General features: G+C 40.6%; 1 protein-coding gene across 1 annotated transcript in view; it reads left to right on the forward strand.

Annotated features, from left to right (window-relative positions):
- The window catches only part of itgbl1 (integrin, beta-like 1), a 137,438-nt gene extending 110,860 nt beyond the window's left edge, over positions 1-26,578 (forward strand). Inside the window, exons 9-11 of the mRNA XM_024388655.2 lie at positions 11,165-11,311; positions 15,143-15,262; positions 26,161-26,578. Coding sequence (XP_024244423.1) covers positions 11,165-11,311; positions 15,143-15,262; positions 26,161-26,249 — 356 coding nt within the window. The 3' untranslated portion in view covers positions 26,250-26,578. The remainder of the gene's footprint in view (positions 1-11,164; positions 11,312-15,142; positions 15,263-26,160) is intronic.
- The last annotated feature ends 1,397 nt before the right edge of the window (positions 26,579-27,975 follow it).

Below are 27,975 nucleotides of genomic sequence, written 5' to 3' on the forward strand. Positions count from 1 at the left end.
TTCCATTTTATCGATGGCAATTTGAATTCACTGAGATAACGTCATGAGAACCTGAGGCCCATTGTTGTGCCATTCATCCACCACCATCGCCTCATGTTTAAGCATGATAATGCACCCATGCCCCATGCTGCAAGGATCTGTACACAATTCCTGGAAGCTGACCTGCATACAAACCAGACATGTCACCCATTGAGCATGTTTGGGATGCTCTGAATTGACATGTACAACAGTGTGTTCCAGTTCCAGCCAATATCCAACTACTTCGCACAGACATTGAAGAGGATTGGGACAACATTCCACAGGCCACAATCAACAGCCTCAACAACTCTAAGGGAAGAAGCTGTGTAGTGCTGCATGAGGCAAATGGTGGTCACACCAGATACTGACTGTTTTTTTTAATCCACTTCCTTACTTTTTTTTAAGGTATCTGTGACCAACAGATGCATATCTGTATTCCCAGTTGTGTTAAATCACTAGATTAGGTCCTAATTCATTTATTTAAATTGATGGATTTCCTTATATGAACTGTAACTCAGTAAAATCTTTGCAATTGTTGCATGTTGCATTTATATTTTTGTTCAGTTTTTTAAATAGTTTTTTAAGTACACTACATGAACAAAAGTATGTAGACACCTGCTCGTCGAATATTTCATTCAGAAATCATGGGCATTAAAATGGAGTTTGCTGCTATAACAGCCTCCACTCCTCTGGGAAGGCTTTGCACTAGATGTTGGATAATTACTGCGGGGACTTGCTTCCATTCAGCCACGAGCATTAGTGAGGTCGGGCACTGATGTTGGGCGATTAGGCCTGGCTCGCAGTCAGCGTTCCAATTAATCCCAAAGGTGTTCGATGCGGTTGAGGTCAGGGCTCTCTGCAGGCCAGTCAAGTCCTTCCACACCGATCTTGACAAACCATTTCTGTATATACTTTGGTTTGTGCGTTTCCACTGCTGAGTCCAATGGCGGAGAGCATTACACCACTACGCTTGGCATTGCGCGTGGTAATCTTATACTTGTGTATGTGCTTGCTCGGCCATGGAATCTCATTTCATGAATCTGCCGACAAACAGTTCTTGTGCTGACATTGCTTCCAAGGGCAGTTTGGAACTTGGTAGTGAGTGTTGCAACCGAGGACAGAAGATTTTTACGCTCTACGGGCTTCAGCACTCAGCGGTCCCATTTTGTGAGGTTATGTGGCCTACCACTTCGCGGCTGAGCCGTTGTTGCTCCTACACATTTCTACTTCACAATAATAGCAATTACAGTTGACCAGGGCAGCTCTAACAGGGCATAAATTTGACAAACTGACTAGTTGGAAAAGTGGCATCCTATGACGGTTCCACATTGAAAGTCACTGAGCTCTTCAGGAAGTCCATTCTACTGCCAATGTTTGACTATGGAGTTTGCATGGCGGTGTGCTCAATTGTATACACCTGTCAGCAAGGGTGTGGCTGAAATAGCCAGATCCACTAATTTGAAAGGTTGTCCACGTAGTTTTGTATATACTGTATAGTGCATGTACATTTTTAAAAAACATTTAAAGATTTTAAACAATATTAGGTCAGGGCTCGATTCAATCCGTATCGCAGAAGTACAGCGTTATAGCGCAATTGAAATGTAAAGGTAATTTCCGATTGAGCCGACATACTCTGTATGCCGCATTTACCATGAATGCAGTCTCCACTAACATGGGACATTGCCTTGAAATTTATATTGCGGTGTAATGCAGATCTTCAGCGGTATGGATGGATTTGAGCCCTTCGTGTGTGAATCAGATGCATTTTTATTGAGCTACATTTTCAAATCCAATCGCAATAAATTATAATCAAGGACAATGAGCCACAATGACAATTTAGATTGCAGGTGTACTACATTGTATTAAGTGAATATGATGATAATAGACCAAAAAATGTAATGGTAACACATTTAGTCATTACAATCACATGCAATGAAACGGTACTCGTCCACCATGACTACCTGAAAAGTTCAGGGAGATTGGTTGATGTCAGTTGAGTTGAGTCCCTATCCTCATTAGACCATCTGTCTCTTCCGATTGGTTTCCTCAGACTCAGGGCAAGGAGCTGATTCCCATGTCCTCTTTCGGGCAAACCTTTTTCACACTGTCCTCATCTGACCTGATAATAATACAAATAACAATACATGTACTTTTAAAGTCACCCAAGGCCCCTGTAACCTACAAAGGAAACAACTAAAAGCAGAAAACCAAAGTGGAAATGCATTATTAAAAAAGGGGCCAAAGATAGAATACCTCTACAGTTTCACCCAAGATGTGCAACTCGAAGGGTCACTCTCCCTCATCCTCTTACAGGGGACCCATGGTTACATGGGATAGGGATTCCGTCTTCCTCTTGGAGGACAGGCCTTCTGTCTGAAAGCTTCCTGGGGAACCAGAAGTGGATGATCGTGTCTCTCTTTCGGGAGACGCTTGGCCTCATAGAGGTGTCCTCCTCTGATCTCCCTCTCCTGGAGGATGAGTTCTCTGGCTGGGTGCTGTCTGCTTGACTCCCTGCTGTGGCTGAACCCATGCTCCTGAACCAGGTGACCCATGCTGGCACCACAACGGGGGCACGGACACTGTCAGACCCTCTGGTGCCCTCAAGGCTGGAGCTCTGGGGCTCTTCATGGTGCTCGCGCATCATGGCCTCCATGATCTTGGCCTCCACTGACCAACCAGATCTTTCGAGATTGATGTCGATATTGGAATATCCATGTCCTGAGGACGTCATGAAATGCCTTCAAAACAGGCCAGTAGGGGCAACAGTGAGTGCTATTACCATCAAGTAGGCTTGGATGTTTCTCAGGCATTGTGGATGTGGGTGGTGGACATCCTGTGACTCTGAATCAGAAGGTTATGTGTTTGATCCCAGTCGTGGACACTGGATTTACATTTTTTATTTTAGCCCCATCCCAAACCTTAACCTTTACCTTAACCATTTGGAATGAGTGCCTAAACTTAACCCTTCTAAATTTGACATTTAGAGAAATGGAACGATACACAGTATCAGGAGGAACCTTCTGATCCCATGACTCTGGATCAGAAGGTTGTGTGTTTGATCCCAGTCGTGGACATTTTTTTTTTTTTTACCACTTTTTATTTATTTACCTTTATTTTAACAAGGAAGTCGTTTTGAGACTATTGTCTCTTTTACAAATAAGCCCTGCACAATACAAAAAATAAGCACATACAACAGGCAAGTATAGAAACACATAAAGATAGACAATATACACATTAAATACACATTAAGATACAAAACACAGTCAATTAAAACAAACACATTCTTCAACGCATCCAATCGAAACATCTTTATATTGTTATTCCAAACATAGTGTGGAGATTAGGAAAGGAATGAAGGAAAGGAAATTAAAGGCTTATTTACTTCAATCTTTAGACACCAAAGGAGTCTCCAAAGTTAACCAACCCTCGAAACGGGTTTGATAACTTGTAATTTTAAAGCTTAACAGGGATGTCGGGTAAATCGGAAGCTTACGGAGCAGGTCTTTGTAAACAAAAAGAGCGTAATGATGTGATCTATGTGACTTTAAAGAAGTTCAGCCAGCCTTGTCACAGCCAGGTCAGCAGTAGGCGCAATTGCGTACATAATAGTATCATCCGCATATCGATGAAATGTAAACATTTTTTTTACAGATTGACCAATAACATTTATATAAAAAGTGAAAAGAACAGGTCCTAGTATCGACCCCTGCAAAACACCTTTATGTACTCTATCTCAAGAATTTTAAACCCATCAATCATGATGGCCTGAGTTCTGTCACTAAGATAATTATGAAACCATGAACAGACGTTAGATCCTAGTCAAGGACATCTTGTTCAATACATAGCATGATCAACAGCTTTTGACAGGTCCACAATCAAGGTAGCACAATTCATTTTAGCATCTAAAGAATTGACAATATCATTAATGTGGTGCTGTGATAGTGCTGTGCCCTGGCCTAAACCCACATTGATTTATATTCAAAATAGCATGTTTTGAAAGTTGTGAATCTTAGCTAGACATGGAAACCTGCCGTTGGTACGACAATTATCTAGATCACTACTCTCCCCGCCCTTATGGAGTGGTAGCACATGAGCTGTGTTCCATACTTTAGGAATATATCCTGATAATAATGTTAGATTTAAGATATAAGATATGGGTTACTGAGCCAACAATGAGGTTGGAAGCACACTTGAGCATTCCCGGCTGAAGATCAGCCTCTGTGGATTTCTTGGTATCTAAAGCAAGTAAGTCATCAAAGATTTATTTTCTGTGAATTGCCAGAATGCAAAAACTTGACTTCTGTTTTCCAAATCAATCTGTAATCAGTTCCAAATCAGCATTTAGCCCACTCTTAAAGGCACTGCATTGTCAATCCGATGTTGGCATTGGCAGTGCAGTATTTACGGTAGTCAGAGCATTCATACTTCTTCCGCTTCGCAGAGCAGCACAGAGCTGCTGTGAAGGAAGTTGTCAAGAAAGTGAGTTTGTGTTTTTCATGACCTCCCGCCCTTACCTACTGTCAACCAATCATGTCAATGCGGACCTATACGGAGCCCTCTGCATTGTTAGAACATTTGAGAGGCATATGCTCATGCTGTACGGAGCTTGATTTGGCCTCTGCATGCCTCCATACAATACGAAGCCTCCGACCACATTTCGGATCAAGCATAAATTGGCTTTTAGATATTGTAGGGCTAGACGCTTTTTCAAGAAAATAGCTTGCTGAAATAAAATGACGATTAAATGCATCAATTATGACATTTTTGTCTGTAATGGGGGAAGTCTGAATGAATTTGTGGGGGCAGTTTCCCATTTTTCCATATTCCTCTTACTATCAGAATGAGTGGTTACATAATAATCAAATCTAGCCTTTATACTTAGTCTCAGACATTGATTCCTTAGTTGCCTTGAGGTTTGCCAATCCGGGTCTAAGCCTATGTTTCTGGACTTGACCCAGGGTACATTTATCTTACAAATGACTTCAGAGAATTCAGAACTGAATCAGGCATTCCATCTACCTTTAGCTCTCAGAGTTTTAAAGAGAGCATGATTATCTACAATAGTGTTGAAGACATTTACAAAAAAAGCTTGAAGCTAAATCAGGTTCAGAAATAGCTGAGATACAATCAAAGTCACTAAAATAAACATAATGTAAAAAGTGTGTACAAGTTCCTCTTAGTGATGACAGGAGGCTTAGATTTATGCATTCTCACATCTCTGACACAGACAACTGGGCAATGGTCACTAAAATCCAGTGAGAACTCCATTAGCGACATATTTATCTGGAGTATTAGTCAAAATAAGATCAATCAAGGTAGATTTCGATGGATCTTTAGGATTTGGCTGTGTAGGCTCAGTTATCAGCTGAGAGGTTTAGCTCAGAGCAAATATCTTTCAGCATATCTGACTAGGGCTGTTATAGTGACTAGTTGGGGGGACCATATTACTGCCACACTAGCAGTCATGAGTCATGACCACAGTAAACTTCCATGTGACTGTTGAATCTCCTCTTATGCACTCTGGACATGGTTTGGTAGTACCCAACTCACTAACAACCATCAGGTTGCTAATGTCCTGGTAAACAGGGCTCCATTGTCCCTCTAACCACTCTGACATCAATGCAAATGCAATCTAAAATCACATCCAACACGTCATCAAAACGGCAGGCCTATCGTACTTTTAAAACTCACCTCACTGTGATGATCAATTTGAAGAAAGAAGTTCAACAGCAGGTTGAAACTGTGTAAAGCGTGGTTTTTGTGGATGTTGTTTCAAATCCTAACACAACGAAATGGACAGAGCTTTCTAAAGTGATGATTAATTCAAAACACCCATACACATATCAGAGCTTATGCATGGCAGCCCAAGCCCGAAAAAAAACAGAATAAAAATGATTACACACATTACATAGCCTACAGCATATTACACATGGCAGAATTCAGAATTACATTACTTTGGTACATAATTGGTCTAGCCTATACTCCAAAATTAAACACATTTGAGTAATTGCTTTTTGAGTGTGGACTGTATGTATTATTATACCCTAGGCAATGCTGTTGGTTCATTGATTTACAGGCCAGTTGACAGCCAGCCTAAATTAGTGAATTGGTATTTGATTTTTCATATTTTTTTTATAATGAATTGGGTGACACACTAACTTTAGCCATGCGTTTTATCTCCTCTTCTCTCCTTGATTATTTTTCTTGAGCACGCAGACGGGCCCGTCAACGGTTTAGTGAAATATGTTTTGTTTGTGAAAACATGTCACTATCGATGTTCCAGAACCGATTTCACTTGTTTTCCCCAAATGAAGCACGTAGTATCTGCAGGAACAAGGTTGGAGAGGCCATGGGACACAGAGTTTGGGCGGAATATGTTGAACCTGTTGAGCAGCGAGAGCCTTCTCCTCAAACAGTGGTGGATGTGTGGAGTGAAAATAGTGTTCTTATATTTATTTCTCAGCTGCTCATATTAAGCACATACTCTGCTTTACAACTGAATAAGCCTACAAAACCGACCAGATAGAAAGGGCACGGCTACAACTCGCTATCAATTCTTTAATCGAGTGCCCCTGTTCCCGCCCATTTAATAATAGGCCATTCTAAATTGAAATGTAGTTGTACATATTAGTAAAGACAATATTAAATTGAGAATAATCTGATGGGTGAAAATATGATCATTTGATGAGAGAACAGTTGTGCTTTTTTTGTTTGGTTACCCTCTCAAATCCTCAATAGCCTGTACTCGCACCATGCAGCCCGTGTATGTTGATTTCTAAGAAATTCTAATGTTTTGTGTCATTCACAGCTAATGTTACCAAATAACACTGTCTAGCATATAGGACCTGTTTCAAATGATCACTTTTACGCTCAACATATCCACTTCATGCGCGCACTCACTCTGTAATGGGAAAAATAACCTTTTGATTGTATTCTGCTATAAAATCATGTAAAATAAAACAATGGCACGGGACTTATAAGCATATCTTGTCAGCTTAATGAACAAGCCTACAGCCTATGGCATGGAGCATCAAAAGGCCAACTCATATTCTTTCACCTGAAATACATTTTCATATATAGTGTTTCTTTAGACGTAAAATAAATAATAGTTTTATTGTGATGGTGTACATTAAATTGGTTTAATGTTTCAAAGGTGTGCATCAGCGGCTTGTATGGGTGGAGGCCTGGAGAGGCTAAACGTGGTTGTGTTAATTAACAGTAAATTACCGTGAGACCGGCAGACTTTTGCATGACAATAACCGGCTGACAAAATGTCATGATCGTCACTTCCCTATTTTAATATTCATCTGACACGGGTCTCCTCCAATCAATATTAAAATCGCTCATTATTAATAGTTCAGATTTACCATACTGACTGTAGAGAGTAATTCAGATAAACTGTTAAGAGCACATGAAGGAGCCGAGGGAGGGCAATACACTCTTACTAGCGTCAGCTGGTTATTAGCCCACATCAAGAACAGACAATACGTTAACCATTCAGAATGAGAGCCTAAACGGACTGTTTTAACCCTATCTCAAACGTTAACCCATACCTTAACCATTCAGAATGAGAGCCTAAACGGACTGTTTTAACCCTATCCCAAACGTTAACCCATACGTTAACCATTCAGAATGAGTGTCTAAACGGACTGTTTTAACCCTATCCCAAACGTTAACCCATACCTTAACCATTCAGAATGAGAGCCTAAATGGACTGTTTTAACCCTATCCCAAACGTTAACCCATACCTTAACCATTCAGAATGAGAGCCTAAACGGACTGTTTTAACCCTATCCCAAACGTTAACCCATACGTTAACCATTCAGAATGAGAGCCTAAACGGACTGTTTTAACCCTATCCCAAACGTTAACCCATACCTTAACCATTCAGAATGAGAGCCTAAACGGACTGTTTTAACCCTATCCCAAACGTTAACCCATACCTTAACCATTTGGAATGAGAGCCTAAACGGACTGTTTTAACCCTATCCCAAACGTTAACCCATACGTTAACCATTCAGAATGAGAGCCTAAACGGACTGTTTTAACCCTATCCCAAACGTTAACCCATACGTTAACCATTTGGAATGAGAGCCTAAACGGACTGTTTTAACCCTATCCCAAACGTTAACCCATACGTTAACCATTTGGAATGAGAGCCTAAACGGACTGTTTTAACCCTATCCCAAACGTTAACCCATACGTTAACCATTCAGAATGAGAGCCTAAACGGACTGTTTTAACCCTATCCCAAACGTTAACCCATACCTTAACCATTTGGAATGAGTGTCTAAACGGACTGTTTGAACCCTATCCCAAACGTTAACCCATACGTTAACCATTCAGAATGAGAGCCTAAACGGACTGTTTTAACCCTATCCCAAACGTTAACCCATACCTTAACCATTTGGAATGAGAGCCTAAACGGACTGTTTTAACCCTATCCCAAACGTTAACCCATACGTTAACCATTCAGAATGAGAGCCTAAACGGACTGTTTTAACCCTATCCCAAACGTTAACCCATACCTTAACCATTCAGAATGAGAGCCTAAACGGACTGTTTTAACCCTATCCCAAACGTTAACCCATACCTTAACCATTTGGAATGAGAGCCTAAACGGACTGTTTTAACCCTATCCCAAACGTTAACCCATACCTTAACCATTTGGAATGAGAGCCTAAACGGACTGTTTTAACCCTATCCCAAACGTTAACCCATACCTTAACCATTCAGAATGAGAGCCTAAACGGACTGTTTTAACCCTATCCCAAACGTTAACCCATACCTTAACCATTCAGAATGAGAGCCTAAACGGACTGTTTTAACCCTATCCCAAACGTTAACCCATACCTTAACCATTCAGAATGAGTGTCTAAACGGACTGTTTTAACCCTATCCCAAACGTTAACCCATACCTTAACCATTCAGAATGAGAGCCTAAACGGACTGTTTTAACCCTATCCCAAACGTTAACCCATACCTTAACCATTTGGAATGAGAGCCTAAACGGACTGTTTTAACCCTATCCCAAACATTAACCCATACCTTAACCATTCAGAATGAGTGTCTAAACGGACTGTTTTAACCCTATCCCAAACGTTAACCCATACGTTAACCATTCAGAATGAGAGCCTAAACGAACTGTTTTAACCCTATCCCAAACGTTAACCCATACCTTAACCATTTGGAATGAGAGCCTAAACGGACTGTTTTAACCCTATCCCAAACGTTAACCCATACCTTAACCATTCAGAATGAGTGTCTAAACTTAACCCTTAACTTCTAAATTTGACATTTGGAGAAGTTGAGCGACACACAGGAGCAGGAGTAACAAAAACACTTCAAAATGTGATGTTTGGAGCAACTTTGAAATTTGATGTTTGGAAACGTGGATGAAGTCTAATTCTGCAATGAGATTGTGAGAGCTTGTTGCACTGACACTGCATGTTCTACCTCAACCTCATTCAGGGCATCATTCCTAGTCACTGCACACTACTGGCATTAGCCAGCGGGACCAGCGCACACAGAAAAAGGCGTTACCTCCAACCTAACAGGGTTCTTTGCTGTTCCCATATGATAACCCTTTGAAGAACCTTTTTTTTTTGTTAAAGGTAGAACCCTTTTGGTTCCAGGTAGAACCCTTTTCGGTTCCATGTAGAACCTGTTCTACACCGCATTTTATATGGATTCCAAAAGGGTTCTACCTGGAACCAAAAAAGGTTCTACCTGGAACCAAAAAGGGTTATCCTATTGGGACAGCGAAGAACACTTTTTTGAAAAATAAAAATCTAAGAGTGCAGAGGATGGCTGGGAGGGTGTGGGCTCTATGAAGAGGTAGAGACCCAGCTCTCGGGACTCTTCAGACTCAGTCACAGCCAGACACATAGGCTTCTCCTTATCAGATTGAGAGCCGGGGTCAGACTCGTAGCCAAAGTCATAAAGACGTGACATTTAAAAGATTCAAAGTTCGAGGTGTCTTCTCAGAAGGTTTGGTTGTTGATGAGGAGAGTCTTGAATTTGTCTCTAGAATGTTGTGAATGTAGAATGTTATTGATGGTTTCCATGGCAAACCAAGCTTATGATGCACTAGGTCCATTCAAGTGATGTCATAAAGGTGGTAACGTGGCCAGAGAGGAATGGAGATTATAAACCAAACAACTTCAAATTTAAATTACAATTACAATTTTTTCCTGTGAGGGGTCTTGTGTGCAGTGGTTCAAACAACCAAACACAGCAAACGCAATAGAGGACAGAACATAATTTTTTTCTTACAAAAGCACCTTAGTAAAGCATCACTGACACCGGTAACATTCCTGAGTTTTTCGATCATCATCCCCCTCCTTTTCAAATGTCTATTGTGACATTCTACTCATTCTACTCACGATGGCAACACCTACCCGTAGCACGCGCTCCAGCAGGTATATCTCACTGATCATCCCTAAAGCCAACACCTCATTTGGCCGCCTTTCCTTCCAGTTTTATAACATACTGTATGTCTACCCTGTCCCCCACCAGGTCATGGTTTCTACTGGTTTCTATTGTATAACATACTGTATATCTACCCTGTCCCCCACCAGGTCATGGTTTCTACTGGTTTCTATTGTATAACATACTGTATGTCTACCCTGTCCCCCACCAGGTCATGGTTTCTACTGGTTTCTATTGTATAACATACTGTATGTCTACCCTGTCCCCCACCAGGTCATGGTTTCTACTGGTTTCTATTGTATAACATACTGTATGTCTACCCTGTCCCCCACCAGGTCATGGTTTCTAATGGTTTCTATTGTATAACATACTGTATGTCTACTCTGTCCCCCACCAGGTCATGGTTTCTAATGGTTTCTATTGTATAACATACTGTTTCTAATGGTTTCTACTCTGTCCCCCACCAGGTCATGGTTTCTACTGGTTTCTATTGTATAACATACTGTATGTCTACTCTGTCCCCCACCAGGTCATGGTTTCTACTGGTTTCTATTGTATAACATACTGCATGTCTACTCTGTCCCCCACCAGGTCATGGTTTCTAATGGTTTCTATTGTATAACATACTGCATGTCTACCCTGTCCCCCACCAGGTCATGGTTTCTAATGGTTTCTATTGTATAACATACTGTATGTCTACCCTGTCCCCCACCAGGTCATGGTTTCTGTTCATGCGGCCGGTGTATCTGTGGTGACGGCTGGTTTGGGAAGTTGTGCTCGTTCCCTCGGACATGCGAAATGACTGACGCTCAGAGCAAAGAGCTGTGTGAGACCGCCGATGGAGTCATGTGCAATGGAAAAGGTTCCTTTATTTTTTACTTTGTCATTATTACATTCATTTCATTTCTATCTCCATCTATTGGTTTCTTCTGTGTCTATTCTCTGCACTATTTCATTACATTCCATTCAATTATTTTCTACTCCACTGATTTGTGTAGACCACTTGAGTGGAGCTTTCCATGAGATCTAATCACACAGATTAGGGTAGTAGCAGGCATAAGGAAACAACACCCTCATACCTGCAGTCTTCTGGCTTCAGGTATAAGAGACATAAGTGGTTTCTTAGGGCCCGGCTGCTTGGCAGGGCCAGCGCCAGAACAAATCTGTTGGATGGGAATTTGATTTCCATAGGGGGGTTATTTTTTTCCAGGGGACCTCCTATGTCTGCATGCGCTGCACATTATTATTATTTTTACTAGAGACGTTGGGCCTGGAGGGATCCCCCTTCAAGCTAATGTGCAGTCATTCTGACAGTGTAATTAATAGATTGTATGTATGTGCAAAAATGATCATTTGGTTGTGTTTGTGAAGGTCTTAGCTAACTTTAGAATACAAAGAAAGCTTTTTCTTTAGTTTATGTTAATGTAGGATATATGTAAAAAAAAATACAAAAAGGTCAAGCATTCTATCAATGAAACAGGAACTATATGTGTTGGCACGTGGTAACAACTTTTTGTTCTTGATAAATAGTGAAAATCAGCACAAAACCAAAAATGGTATTATAATGAAGTGTCAATATGAGAGCAGTCAAAAATAGTCAATTTAATGTCCACTCGCGCTTACATTGTGTGCGTCTTCACGCAATGGCATCAGTTGGAGCATGTCCATGTCACATAAACAAGGAAAGTTGGTGAGTGTGATGCGGATCTTGTTTTTTGCTTGAGATGTAGGATGTGCTCTCTCAGTGATGACACACGGTTTCATTTGGTGATGGCTGATGACACATGATCAGTGCGCACCGTCTTTTTTTGCGCTTAGGCCTCGGAGTTGTAGGCTCAGGCTTAGGCTCAGAATCAGAAGAATTATCATCAGAGATGTCATGATTCTTTTCTTCCCTGCCATCTGAGTCGTTTTCATTTTCATTTTGTAGCAGCGCGAACGCAGCATGTGCATCCATTCGTCTTGGTCTTCTTGCCATTGTAGATTACGCACGCTCTCACTGTGTAGCCTACTCCCAAGTAGGCCAGAGTAGACTGATGAGAGTTCTTGGATTCGGTGGACTGATATAGGGTATATAATTAGAATAAATCAACACAATAGGATGGCCCTCCCTGTTCTTCATTCACAATTGGTGATTACATAATTATGCATTGTTTGCCTTCTCTCACTCATCAACTGACCCATTCTCCACCTTTCTCCCCCATTATACTTAACTTCATTTATTTCACCTTTTATTATATGTGACGTTTGTTTCAATATGGTTTAGGTTCAGTTTTGAGGCAATTATCGGGATGATTATCAACTGGGCAAGACAGCTTCAATGATCGGGAGAAGGAGAGGATCAGGCTCTACTGTTGGGAGAAGAAACTACTATCTCACCAGAGAAAGCATGCAATCGAGTAAAACAGCGCCCCTCTGTCTCAGTATATGTAGCCCATGTATCTGATGCTGTCTGGAAAAAAGAGTATGACATGTCATACTCTTTTTGTCCAGACAGCATCAGATACATGGGCTACATATACTGAGACAGAGGGGCGCTGTTTTGCTCGCTAAGATGATTTATCTGAGATTGATGTGTCTTTCTGTCGGCACACGTCTCAGTCGAATAAATGATCAATATTTAAATATTTTATTTGGACAGGAAAGGAGGTCCTGCTACCTAAGGGGGCCGATCTCGCTTAGGGCCCTGAAAAGGATCGAGCCGGTCCTGAGTGTACCCAATATCCAGGGTATATCTACAGTGCCTTCACAAAGTATTCAGACCCCGTTACTTTTTGCACATTTTGTTACGTTACAGCCTTATTATGATATGGATTAAATAAAAAAAATCCTCAGCAATCTATACACAATACCCTATAATAACAAAACAAAAACAGGTTGATAGGCATTTTTGCAAATGGATTAAAAATTCAAACAGAAATACCATATTTACATAAGTATTCAGACCGTTTGCTATGAGACTCAGAGTTCAGGTACATCCTGTTTCCTTTGATCATCATTGAGATGTTTCTACAACTTGATTGGAGTCCACCTGTGGTAATTTCAATTGATTGAACATGATTTGGAAAGGCACACAGATGTCTTTATATGGTCCCACTGTCGACAGTGCATGTCAGAGCAGAAAACAAGCCATGGGGTCGAAAAAATGGTCCATAGAGCTCACAGAGCTTCAGTAAAAGGCACATGACAGCCCACTTGGAGTTTGCCAAAAGGCACCTGAAGACTCTCAGACCATGAGAAACAAGATTTTCTGGTCTGATGAAACCAAGACTGAACTTCTTAGCCTGAATGCCAAGTGTCACGTCTGAAGGAAACCTGGCACCATATCATAGCCCGGACCCAAACCCGATCGAACATCTCTGTAGAGACCTGAAAATAGCTGTGCAGCGGTGCTCTCCATTCAACCTGACAGAGCTTGAGAGGATCTGCAGAAAATAATGGAAGAATCTCCCCAAATACAGGTGTGCCTAGCTTGTAGCGTCATACCCAAGAAGAATCAAGGCTGTAATCGCTGCCAAAAGTGCTTCAACAAAGTACTGAGTAAAGGGTCTGAATACTTGTGTAAATGTTATATTTCAGTTTTTCAGTTTTTATAAATTAACAAACATTTCTAAAAGCCTGTTTATGCTTTGTCATTATGGGGTATTGTGTGTAGATTGATGAGGGGGAAAAAACAATCCATTTTAGTATAAGGCTCTAAACAGTCAAGGGGTCTGAATACTTTCCGAAGGCACTGTGCATCATCATGTGTTGGAGGCCGTATACTCTGTTCAGCTATGTAACCAAAGAACAACTTGCATGTCACACTGACATTTCAGCCAAATGGCAGGTGCATGGAGATTACTGGAGTATGGAGTACTGTCAGTGATCTACTAATCCAAAGGTGTGTTGTCCATCTTAGGACATCTTCACCCTCAGGTCTCACACCTTCTTAGGCTGCACAATGGAGATGGGCATGTTTCAACTTAAGGTTATTTCGTCTTTTTTTGACCCAACTTTGAACTTAAATCCAATGATATGGTGAAATGTTTTGTTGATTTCACATTGAATTCATGTTAGTTGACCAAATGTAAAACCAAACTAGACGTTGAACTGACGTCTGTGCCCAGTGGGTAGTCTATGGGGATAAATAGTGGAGACTGAAAAGACTTCTCCCGGTTTACAGCCATGAGAGATTCGTTCCCCTCTCATCCGTCTGCCTGCTTGCGTGCCTTTTCCAAGCATTTAACCCCTTACTATCCAGCCCGTTGCTCACTGCCCTCGATGTGCACTGGAGCACACAGTAGAAATATCTGATGGGAGAAATGCAAGGACAGTGCTTTTGTTGTTCAGGAGAGGAAGTACTGGGGGAGCCAAAGGAGGACAGACTTTTACAGTGAAGGCTTGCTGGGGGCGATTCCCGGGTAAAAGTACAGCTGATGTGATATACTAAAGGGGTGGACATGCATGGGAAAACTATGTCCCACTGGCCTTATATTTTAATCCAGTCACAATTTAAAAAGGGTCAGGACAACAATACACTATGATTGTGAGCACATTACCTTGTCCTCACAAATCTATCCTTATATTTTTACAACTGTAACTATTTTCTTGATTGCTTGAACGTCCGTTGTTGTTGTGTGTGTATATGTTTGTGTGAATGTGTGTGTGTGTGTGTGTGTGTGTGTGTGTGTGTGTGTGTGTGTTCTGGCAGGGTCGTGTCACTGTGGCCGGTGTATCTGCTCTGGATCTCCTCAGGATTGGTGGGTCTCTGGGGAGTATTGTGAGTGTGACGACAGAGAGTGTGATAAGCACGACGGACTCATCTGCACAGGTACAGTATAGACCACACACACACACACAAACACACACACACACACACACACACTTAAAGACTCTGTCCAAGGCCCAATTCTACCGCCGATAATGGCCTTGGCTCGGTGTCAACGAGCAGGAGAGAAAGACAGAGACAAAGAAAAGAGAGGGAGAACGAGTGAGCGGAAAGACAGGAGAGAGAGCAGAAAGAGACTTTCCTCTTAACAGCCCAGATCTCATCCAGAAGTGCTATCTTCTCTCCACTGATGCTGAAAACCACAATAAGAGTTTATGGGCACACTTTAAATTACGTTTAGCTTATAAAGGTTTCATAAGCACTTCATAAGTGTGTTGCAAATATTCTATAACCATATGTCATGTTTTATAAAAGGTTAATAAATGTAGCATAACTATGTGACATAATCACCAGCGTCAAATGTGATATGATATAAACTTTTGCTTTGTGAAGGGTGACAGTGTGCTGAAAGATGTCATACGCTCTAAAGTGATGTCATGTTAGTCACATTACACCTAATCTCGTTCCCAGACACATCCACCCAAATGTGCGGAAGTTCTGGTGGACCAACGCATCAAACATGGCCTTCATTAGTTAGGTTTAGGTTTATCATAACATTTTAGGAAGATAACTTGTGGAAATGGGTAGGGCTTAGCCATAATTATGACTTTTTGACTGTGTTAACTAGTGACAATGAGCTATAAAAATAGAGTCGCACACCCAACTAGTGACAATGAAAAACACTTGACTCAGGTCAATCCTATAGTGTTCTATGGTCACTCCCACTAAGGCCAACTTTGAATGGTTGGTATCCCAGGCTTATACACTACAATACCAAAAGTATGTGGACACCTGATTGTCAAACATCTCCTTCCAAAATCATGCGCATAACTATGGAGTTGCTCCACCCTTTGCTGCTACAACAGCTTCCACTCTTCTGGGAAGGCTTTCTACTAGATGTTGGAACATTACTGCAGGGACTTGCTTCCATTCAGCCATGAGCATTAGTGAGGTTGGGCACTCATGTTGGCGATTAGGCCTGGCTCGCAATTGCTGTTCCAATTCATCACAAAGGTGGTTGATGCGGTTGAGGTCAGGGCTCTGTGCAGGCCAGTCAAGTTCTTCCACACCAATCTTGACAAACCATTTCTGTATGGACCTTCCTTTGTGCACAAGGGCATTGTCATGCTGAAACAGAAACAGTTCTTCCCCAAACTGTTGCCTCATAGATGGAAGCACAGAATCATCTAGAATGTCATTGTATGCTGTAGTGTTAAGATTTCCCTTCACTGGAACCATAAAAAACAGCCCCAGACCATTATTCCTCCTCCACCAAACCTTACAGTAGGCACTATGCATTGGCATTGCGCATGGTGATCTTAGGCTTGTGTGCGGCTGCTCTGCTATGGAGACCCCATTTCATGAAGCTCCTGATGAACAGTTATTGTGCTGACATTGCTTCCAGAGGCAGTTTGTCACTCGGTAGTGAGTGTTACAACCGAGGACGGACGATTTTTACGCGCTACGCACTTCAGCACTCGGCTGTCTCATTCTGTGAGCTTGTGTGGCCTACCACTTCACAGCTGAGCTGTTGTTGCTGAACTTCACAATAACAGCACTTATAGTTTTTGTTTGTGTTGACAGGAGCAGCTCTAGCAGGGCAGAAATTTGTCAAACTGACTTTTGGGAAAGGTGGCATCCTTTGACTGCGCCACGTTGAAAGTCTCTGAGCTCTTCAGTAAGGCCATTCTACTGCCAATGTTTGTGTATGGAGATTGCATGGCTGTGTGCTCAATTTTATACACCTGCCAGCAACGGGTGTGGCTGAAATAGCCAAATCCACTAATTTGAGGGAGTGTGTGGGCAATAGCCTGGGGACGATGTTACACCAAGAAACGCCTACCTTGATGAAAGCAGCACCAGTGGCGATTTGAGCATGTACATCTTGTTGGGGCAAAAAAATAATAATATGGGATGCATGCCAGCAAAGCCACTACACAACACTAAACAATACATTCATTGCACTGTAAAGGTGACTAACAGTGCACACAAACTGTTAGAGCCTACATAAACTGTCCCAACAGCAGAATCTCAACAGCCGGTCCCAATACCTTAACACTGCTATTTGTCAACTGGGCTATGTTCTGGGCTAGGTATGTTCTAGCGTCCCACATACCCTAGAGAGGTTAAACTAACAAAAATAGTTCTACAAGCAGTTGTTACAACAACAAAAAAATAGCTTCAAGTGTTTCTTCCAAATACTTGTGGATTCTACTAATAAAAGAATGGACAATCTTACCAGAGGTCCAGGACCTGAAGAACAATTTGCAGTTCTCCCAGTTCTCCCTCGATGAGTTGAAACACGAGAATGGCAAGATAACAACAATCTGTCAGTCATTGAGAGAGGACATCAATTCTGTGTGTGAATCCAAGATAACAATGGGACAATCAAGACGGAGGGACAATCAAGGCGGAACAACATGGTTGTGGACACTAATTGCAGAATTTCCACGAGACCTGGACGGAGTCTGAGGACAAAGTGAGGGAAATGATTTCTGAGAAATTGAAGATGGACCCCAAGAAGATTGAGGTGGAGCGCACCCATAGGACTGGAAAACCCACCACCGGGCCAGGTGATAGGCCCAGGCCGATAGTGGTCAGGATCCTGAGGTTCAAGGACAAGGTAGCTGTTCTGGAAAGACCAAGAACTTGAGAGGAGCGTATACAGTGCCTTGCGAAAGTCTTCGGCCCCCTTGAACTTTGCGACCTTTTGCCACATTTCAGGCTTCAAACATAAAGATATAAAACTGTATTTTTTTGTGAAGAATCAACAACAAGTGGGACACAATCATGAAGTGGAACGACATTTATTGGATATTTCAAACTTTTTTAACATATCAAAAACTGAAAAATTGGGCGTGCAAAATTATTCAGCCCCTTTACTTTCAGTGCAGCAAACTCTCTCCAGAAGTTCAGTGAGGATCTCTGAATGATCCAATGTTGACCTAAATGACTAATGATGATAAATACAATCCACCTGTGTGTAATCAAGTCTCCGTATAAATGCACCTACACTGTGATAGTCTCAGAGGTCCGTTAAAAGCGCAGAGAGCATCATGAAGAACAAGGAACACACCAGGCAGGTCCGAGATACTGCTGTGAAGAAGTTTAAAGCCGGATTTGGATACAAAAAGATTTCCCAAGCTTTAAACATCCCAAGGAGCACTGTGCAAGCGATAATATTGAAATGGAAGGAGTATCAGACCACTGCAAATCTACCAAGACCTGGCCGTCCCTCTAAACTTTCAGCTCATACAAGGAGAAGACTGATCAGAGATGCAGCCAAGAGGCCCATGATCACTCTGGATGAACTGCAGAGATCTACAGCTGAGGTGGGAGACTCTGTCCATAGGACAACAATTAGTCGTATATTGCACAAATCTGGCCTTTATGGAAGAGTGGCAAGAAGAAAGCCATTTCTTAAAGATATCCATAAAAAGTGTTGTTTAAAGTTTGCCACAAGCCACCTGGGAGACACACCAAACATGTGGAAGAAGGTGCTCTGGTCAGATGAAACCAAAATTGAACATTTTGGCAACAATGCAAAACGTTATGTTTGGCGTAAAAGCAACACAGCTCATCACCCTGACCACACCATCCCCACTGTCAAACATGGTGGTGGCAGCATCATGGTTTGGGCCTGCTTTTCTTCAGCAGGGACAGGGAAGATGGTTAAAATTGATGGGAAGATGGATGGAGCCAAATACAGGACCATTCTGGAAGAAAACCTGATGGAGTCTGCAAAAGACCTGAGACTGGGACGGAGATTTGTCTTCCAACAAGACAATGATCCAAAACATAAAGCAAAATCTACAATGGAATGGTTCAAAAATAAACATATCCAGGTGTTAGAATGGCCAAGTCAAAGTCCAGACCTGAATCCAATCGAGAATCTGTGGAAAGAACTGAAAACTGCTGTTCACAAATGCTCTCCATCCAACCTCACTGAGCTCGAGCTGTTTTGCAAGGAGGAATTGGGAAAAAATTTCAGTCTCTCGATGTGCAAAACTGATAGAGACATACCCCAAGCGACTTACAGCTGTAATCGCAGCAGAAGGTCGCGCTACAAAGTATTAACTTAAGGGGGCTGAATAATTTTGCACGCCCAATTTTTCAGTTTTTGATTTGTTAAAAAAGTTTGAAATATCCAATAAATGTCGTTCCACTTCATGATTGTGTCCCACTGGTTGTTGATTCTTCACAAAAAAATACAGTTTTATATCTTTATGTTTGAAGCCTGAAATGTGGCAAAAGGTCGCAAAGTTCAAGGGGGCCGAATACTTTCGCAAGGCACTGTATCTTCCTCAACAAGGACTATCCTGAAGCTGTGCGCCAGAAGAGGAAAGAACTGATTCCAGCCATGAAAGCATCCAGAGCGCGTGGGGACATTGTTTACATCTGCTATGACAGGCTCATTGTCCACCCTCCCTCCCAGAAGCCTTGAAGGGATGAGCGAGCCAAGCCTATGGGTTCGTAGCTTCAACCCCCACAGAACACACACCAATTGATTAATGGACTGCTGAATGTATATTTTGTTCTCTTGCTTTATTTGCTCTTTTCAGTATGATGTCTATATCTGATAAGCTACCCAGGAAAGGGCTGAAAATAGCCCATATTAATATATGTAGCCTTAGACATAAGGTTCATGAAATCAATAACATGCTAACATCAGATGACATTCATATATTAAACCATTTCTGAGACTCACTTAGATAATTATTTTGATGATACAGCAGTAGCAATGCAAGGATATAACATGTATAGGAGACACAGACATGCTTATGGGGAGGTTGAACTACCGTTAAAAAAATTGGGGTCACTTAGAAATGTCCTTGTTTTTGAAAGAAAACAACATTTTTGTCCATTAAAATAACATCAAATTGATCAGAAATACAGTGTAGACATTGTTAATGTTGTAAATGACTGTTGTAGCTGGAAACGGCAGATTTTTTATGGAATATCTACATAGGCGTAGAGAGGACCATTATCAGCAACCAGCACTCCTGTGATCCAATGGCACGTTGTGTTAGCTAATCCAAGTTGCAATAAAACTGGCCTTATTTAAACTAGTTGAGTATCTGGAGCATCAGCATTTGTGATTTTAACCCTATTGAACTGTTGTGGGAGCAGCTTGACCTTTTGGTGCGTAAGAAGTACCCATCAAGCCAATCCACCTTGTGGGAGGTGCTTCAGGAAGAATGGGGTGAAATGTCTTCAGATTACCTCAACAAATTGACAACTACAATGCCAAAAGTCTACAAGGCTGTAATTGCTGCAAATGGAGGATTCTTTGATGAAAGCAAAGTTTGAAGGTCACAATTATTATTTCAAATAAAAATCATTATTTATAACATTGTCAGGGTCTTATATATTTACTTATCATTTTGTAACTAATTTCATGGATGTTTTCATGGAAAACAAGGAAATGTCTAAGTGACCCCAAACATTTGAACAATAGTGTATATTCAGAGTCATATCCCTGTAATGCTTAGAGATCTTATGTCAAGTGTTATTGAAGTGTTGTGGTTGCAGGTTCACCTGGCACATCTAAAGCCTTTTCTTTTGGGGTGTTGCTATAGGCCACCAAGTGCTAACAGTCAGTATCTAAATAATATGTGTGAAATACCTGATAGTGCATGTGATGTAAACACTTTCTTGGGGACCTCGCTCAAGAGGAAGCTTCTTACTGTAACCAGTGCCTGTAATCTGGTTCAGGTTATTAATCAACCTACCAGGGTGTTTAAAAGCACTACAGGAACAAGATCATCCACATGTATCGATCACATTTCTACTAATACTGTAGAACTTGGTTCTAAAGCTGTATCCGTACACATTGGATGCAGTGATCACAATATAGTGGCTATTTCCATGAAAGCCCCAGTTCCAACAGGAACTGGGCCTAAAATAGTGTATAAGACAAATTCAACTCCATCGTTCATTGAAATAGATGGCTTATTCATTCGAAACCATTTGATGTTGCCAATTATTTTAATGATTATTTCATTGGCAAGGTGGGCAAACTTAGGCAGGAAATGGTAATAACGAACAGTGAGCAATTGTATTTATGCATACAAAAAATAGAATGAAAGAAAAGCATTGCATGTTTTAATTTTGTAAAGTTAGTGTGGGAGAGATGGAAAAATTATTGTTATCGATCAATAATGACAAACCTACTGGCATTGACAACTTAGATGGAAAGCTACTGATAGCTGACTCTATAGCCACTCATATCTGTCATATTTTTAATCTGAGCCTAGAGGAAAGTTTTTCTCCTCAGGCCTGGAGGGAAGCCAAAGTCATTCCGCTACCCAAGAGTGGCAAAGCGGCCTTTACTGGTTCTAACAGCAGACCTATAAGCTTGATGCCAGCTCTTAGCAAACTGTTGAAAAAAACTGTTTGACCAAATACAATGTTATTTCTCTGTAAACATATTAATAACAGACTTTCAGAATGCTTATAGAGAATGGCACTCAGCATGTACTGCACTGACACAAATGACTAATGATTGGTTGACAGAAATTGATAATAATAAGATTGTGGGAGCCTTTAATATTATTGGCCATAACCTGTTGTTGAAAAAAAGTACGTGTTATGGCTTTTCAACCTCTGCCATGTCGTGGATTCAGACCTATCTATCTAATAGAACTCACATTATTTTCTTTAATGGAAACTTCTCTAATGTCAAACATGTAAAGTATGGTGTACCTCAGGGAAGCTCTCTAGGCCCTCTACTCTTTTTTATTTTTTTTATTTTTACAAATGACCTGCCACTGGCATTAAACAAAGCATGTGTGTCCACGTATACTTAACAAAGAGTGGCAGTCTGTTTTGGAATGGGTGGCCAGTAATAAACTTGTCCTGAACATCTCTAAAACTAAGAGTATTGTATTTGGTATAAATATTTCCTTACGATCTAGACCTCAGCTGAATCTGGAAATTAATGTTGAATGCTGTTGAACAAGATGAGGAGACTACATTTCTTGGCTTTACTTTAGATTGTAAACTGTCCTGGTCAAACATATATATTCAATGGTTGTAAAAGATGGGGAGAGGCATGTCCGTAATAAAGAGATGCTCTGCTTTATTGACACCATACTCCAAAAAACAAGTTCTGCAGGATCTAGTTTTGTCTAATCTTGATTATTGTCCAGTTGTGTGGTCCGGTACTGCAAGGAAAGACCGAGTTAAGCTGCAGATGGTCCAGAACAGCGTGGCACGTTAATTGTAATCAGAGGGCTGATATAAATATTATGCATGCCAGTCTCTCTTGGCTAAGAGTTGAGGAGAGACTGACTGCACCACTTCTTCTTTTTAGAAGAAACATCAATTTGTTGAAAATCCCAAATTGTTTGCATAGTCAACTTACACACAGCTCTGACACACAGACTTATCCCACTAGACATGCCACCAGGGGTCTTTTTACAGTCCCCAAATCCAGAACAAATTCAAGAAAGCATACAGTATTATATAGAGCCCTAATTGCATGGAACGTCCTTCCATTTCATATTGCTCAAATAAACAGCAAAACTGGTCTCCAAAAACAGATAAAGCATCACCTCGCGGCACAACACCTCTCCCCTATTTGATCTAGACAGTTTGTGTGTATGCATTGATATGTAGCCAACGTGTGCCTTTATTTTTTTTATGTGGTTCTGTCCTTGAGCTGTTCTTGTCTATTGATTTTTTGTATTATGTCGTTTCATGTTTTGTGTGACCCCAGGAAGAGTAGCTGTTGCTTTTGAAAAAGCTAATGGGGATCCTAATAAAATACCAATGACCAAATACCAGTACATTTCAATCTGTCCCTTATTTAACTGAGCCTGTTAGCTAGCTACATTTCGGGTAGCTAGCAGTTGCTGTAACTTCACCAAAATTATTTGACATAACGATTGAGGTAGCTACAGTGTGTAACGAAACTACTACAAACTAATTTAAATTGCAATAAATAAAGGTTAAGTTACTTGTTTTCCGCAGTCCAGTGGCAACACAAGTAGTCATCTGATTTGAGAACTCCTTACATAATCAGTGTCTCGTCACGAAAATAGTACTTCCGGGTCACGGAATTTCGGAAAAATCCGAAAATAATAGTCCCCGATATAATAGTAGAAAAGTGTCAATAACCTAGATTTATTCATAATATATTAAACATAATTGTCTAAACATGAACAATAATGCATATTTGTTCATATTTAAGTGACATTTGCATTAAATTTGGGTATAAAACCATGTTCCAAGGTCAAATAAATTCCCAAAATGTGAATCACTGTATATGGAAAACATATTGGCTTATAGCAAGAACGATTCTGGGTGCCACAGTAAAAATATTGTAGGGAATACTCAGTAGGGTCTGTATAATGTATATATGCTGTCATTTCATGGGGCTCTGAAAAATACGGAGTGTTGCTGGCCTTTTATTCAACCCATTCCATTGATGGCCACAATGTGAATCACTGCATATGTAATACATAATCATCACGTGCTAACCAAACAACATTGCAGGAAATGCTCACTGAATTAAAGGCCAACTACACTCCAAAATGTAAGTTTCTAAGATTTTTCCAAGACCGAAGATTAAGCATAGCTGTAATCATAGAAAATCGTTTGTTTTTGTTATTAAATTAAAAAGTGTGAAGAAAATGGTACAACCAGAAAAAATTGGGAAATACGAAACCTGAAAAAACTCAAATGAGAAAACGGAATTTGGGAAAGAAACAGAAGTATGCAAAAATAATAATCGATTTTAAAAGGCCCTATCAAAGTTTTGAGGAAGGTTGAGGTCAGGTCCAATATTGACTATGATCCCAAGAGGGAAAGAGGTTGGGCCATCCTATAATTTTTTTGAGTAATATAATATAATATATACAATTTAGCAGATAGTTTTATGCAAAGCAACTTACAGTCATGCGTGAATACATTTTTACATATGGGTGATCCCTGGAATCAAACCCACTATCCTGACATTGCAATGCATGACATGGTTATAAATGCTTTGTTAAGCCTCAACTTAATGTTATTTCTAAGGTCTTTATTAAGAGGTGCTTATGCCACCTATATTTGTCTTAGTGGGTTATGTCACATTTGACATTGGTGGTTATGTCACATTTGACATTGGTGGTTATGTCACAGTTATGAACCCTTTACAGAGCATGACTTACGTTTATAGATGACTTGTAACACATTAATGTAGTGTTTATGAAGGCTTTATGAATCCTTTATAAGCTGCACTTCATTTAAAGTTGGTCTCCCATTAATATTTCCTCAGGGCAGCAGGCAATTGGACAGCTGTTTAGAAGTACTTCTCTTATTGGATGCATGACTCCTGTGTCAGTCATAGTGTCATTCAAAGCAATGCTGTAACCACAGAATTCACACAAACATTCATTAAAAATGAGTGAGAAAAATTTGAGTGGACAAAGGGAATTCATAAATATGTTGGTTAAATGTCGCTGTTTAGCATATTAATGATTAGGGCATATGTCACAATTACCATATACATGAGGATGATTGAAATAGTGTTTTTTCATGTTTCACTGGGAAAAGTGACTTCTCAAAAAGGAGAGAAGGGGGGTTATGCAAATCAAAACAAACAATAGTAATTATTCGATTATTCCCCCCCTTCCCAAGGTGGCAGTACAGTGCACTCAATATTTTAGCATTAGAACCACGCAAACATCTGTCTGCTAAGTTTGTGGATGAGTTATTCCTGATGTGGGAATTGTATGGATTGTTCAAAGCAGGAGATTCTCATTATGCATACAATTCATGAGCGATGTGGAACATTCAATGTATTAGGAATGCCTGCTGGTTCATTTCATGCACCAAGGATGATAGTGCTGGCACCCTTTGAGCCTAGAGAGAAACGAGGGTGCAAACCTGTGACACAAATTAAGAACCTTCAGTCAACATTAGAAACATCTAATTGTCTTTGAAAATAACTTCAATGTTTGGTTGTGTTTTGGAATATTCATTCCAGTAAATCACTTTAAGGGAATACAGCACAATACAGTGGACACAGTTTACATTGCTTACACCTCTTGGTGGTTCATGGGTTGGACTGACAGTTGCAGGGACTTGGGCTCTAACATGGGTTTGAGTCTTGGTCGGGGCTATCCCCCAGACTTGTCACAATCTGTTTTCTAGACAGAACATCCAGAACCATGTGTACCTGTAGTTTTAAGATGTGGGAATTCCCAATGTGTGAATGGTTTTTAATGATACAATGTGAAATACAGCACAACACAAATATTTTGGTTTCTCCATTCAGTATAACACCATCCCCATCTATCCCTGCTTTAATGCCCAACTCGGAGGCATGACACACAACACTACTCCACTTCTGAGAGTCTAGATGAGGGGATTTCTCCTGCCCTGATCTGCCCTGCCCGTAGCCCAGTGAAATCGCTCACTGCATGACCAGACTTGCTCAAAAGAACACTAATTTCCCCTGTGTTCTCTTGTTGACACAGCAAAACTCCCTAAGCTATAGGCCTCAATATTAAGGCCAGAAATATAATGATTTCCTATGACCATTTCACAGTGTTGATCTGTCAGGCGGTCTCAGTATTTTATACCATACACACACATTGTCTTTTTACTTCAGTACTTTTGTCTTTGACTAAGATTGAGCCTTATGTAATGGTGTCATATAATAAATTCACACCAAGAATGTAATCCCACTCTAGAGCATACCCATAGCAACCTAAGAGAGCTCAGCCTAGCTCGAGCCCCCATCGTGGAACTCTGTCAGGGGGTTCAGGAACCTAGTTAAGAAAGCTCAGGCAGGCATGATTGGTCAGGTGGCTCTGTCGCTTTACAGTTTCTCCTCTTACCTCTTATTGCAGGGAATGGGATGTGCAACTGCGGCAACTGTGACTGCTGGGATGGCTGGACGGGGAACGCCTGTGAGATCTGGGTGGGAACTGAATACTAACACCACAGAACATTTCAGTAGCTACACAAAGAGACTGTGCTGTCAGAAAAGGCGTGAAACACCAAAGGAAGGAGAGGAATGGAGAGCGCGATGGAGAGGAGGATAAAAAAAGAAGTCAACCAAACTGGGATGTAATTCTTCATTCAGATTTCTGCATATCACTTGTATAACAGCATTCATTGTACTGGTTACAAATCATCTTTATTAAAACTATGTTCTTATTTTGTATGCAAGAAAAAAACTTTTTTAGCAAAAATATGTTTTTTCTCTTTAGAAGACCTTACCATGTAACCCTTTATATGTTTCCAATATAACTATATGTATGGCAATTGTTTCTGTAAGAATCATTACATATTCCAGAACGCTACACATAATAAGATGCAGGTACATAAACAGAATCCAAACATTGAAAGCAAAAGGATAAATGTTTAATACTTTGTGTGTGTGTGTGTGTGTGTGTGTGTGTGTGTGTGTGTGTGTGTGTGTGTGTGTGTGTGTGTGTGTGTGTGTGTGTGTGTGTGTGTGTGTGTGTGTGTGTGTGTGTGTGTGTGTGTGTGTGTGTGTGTGTGTGTGTGTCACCAGTGTGTGTGATTCTCACCAGTGGTGTTTTTTGGGGGGTTAAAAAGTGCTTCCTGACAAATTGGTCTCAAAGAACACCCTGCACTCAAGTCAAGAGTATCGTTTGAGCGTTTTATTTATTTTGTAATAATGAAACATTGAATGTGCCGCGTGACACAACATTTCTGCATGGAAAACAATGAAAATACCATAATCATACGTGGGTATAAATCTGTATTAACATGACATACATTTCTCCAAGTGGCACACTTGCAATTGTATATATTTAAATATAAATTGTTTTAATAGTGCCTATTATCGCTGAAAACTATCACAACCATCATAATCTTCTACAACCGGTCAATCAATGCGTGGCAATTCCCCCTTACTCATGAACACCATGTCATGAACATGTTCAAGTGTGGTGTCCGAAACAAAGAACAGAAAACAGACATAGCTCTATAGTGCCATGCTGGGTATTCATGTAACTTCAGGAGGTGGTTTCAGGGGATGTGAGTTTCTTTGACTCGAGAGCCCAACCTCTACCTGAAAACATGATTGATAGGAAGTAGTAAAGAAAAACTGTAATGTAAATAATTCTACTTTGGCCTTTTCATGCTTTTTAGTACTAGCCAACCTTTCGTTTTATTTATCCCATCAAAATGACAGGTGCAATAATATACTGCACACTATATTGCATTAATGTTACCGACATTACAGTCACACCTTTATATAAATATTTTATTCAATATGTTGTATATATGTATACAACAAACAAACTGTACAGTGCAGACAAACTTGTAGCATATATGTATGTAAAATTAGAAGTACATACCAACAGTTCTTGATACATATAGCCTACTACATGCAGCCCATCAATGCCATCCTCTCCCCATGCAAAAGATGAGAAAAAGGACAAAAGCAAAACTAAAACCTCTCCAACTACTTTTTGACAAATTAGTTGACAGAGGGAGAAAACTGAAAATAAACTGTTCGGGAAGGATCAGGAAAACAACATCACGCACGACCCATATACAGTAGGAACAAAACAAACAAACAAAAAAACAAGATGGCGGCTAGAGAGATAAACAGACGCACATTTACACAGTCATTTACAAAAATAAAGTTCAGCTTTCGAAGAACCAGTCAACTGGTCTGCAGGGGCTTG

Source organism: Oncorhynchus tshawytscha, linkage group LG26 (genome assembly GCF_018296145.1).
Source record: "Oncorhynchus tshawytscha isolate Ot180627B linkage group LG26, Otsh_v2.0, whole genome shotgun sequence".
In the NCBI taxonomy this organism is placed as follows: Eukaryota; Metazoa; Chordata; class Actinopteri; order Salmoniformes; family Salmonidae; genus Oncorhynchus; species Oncorhynchus tshawytscha.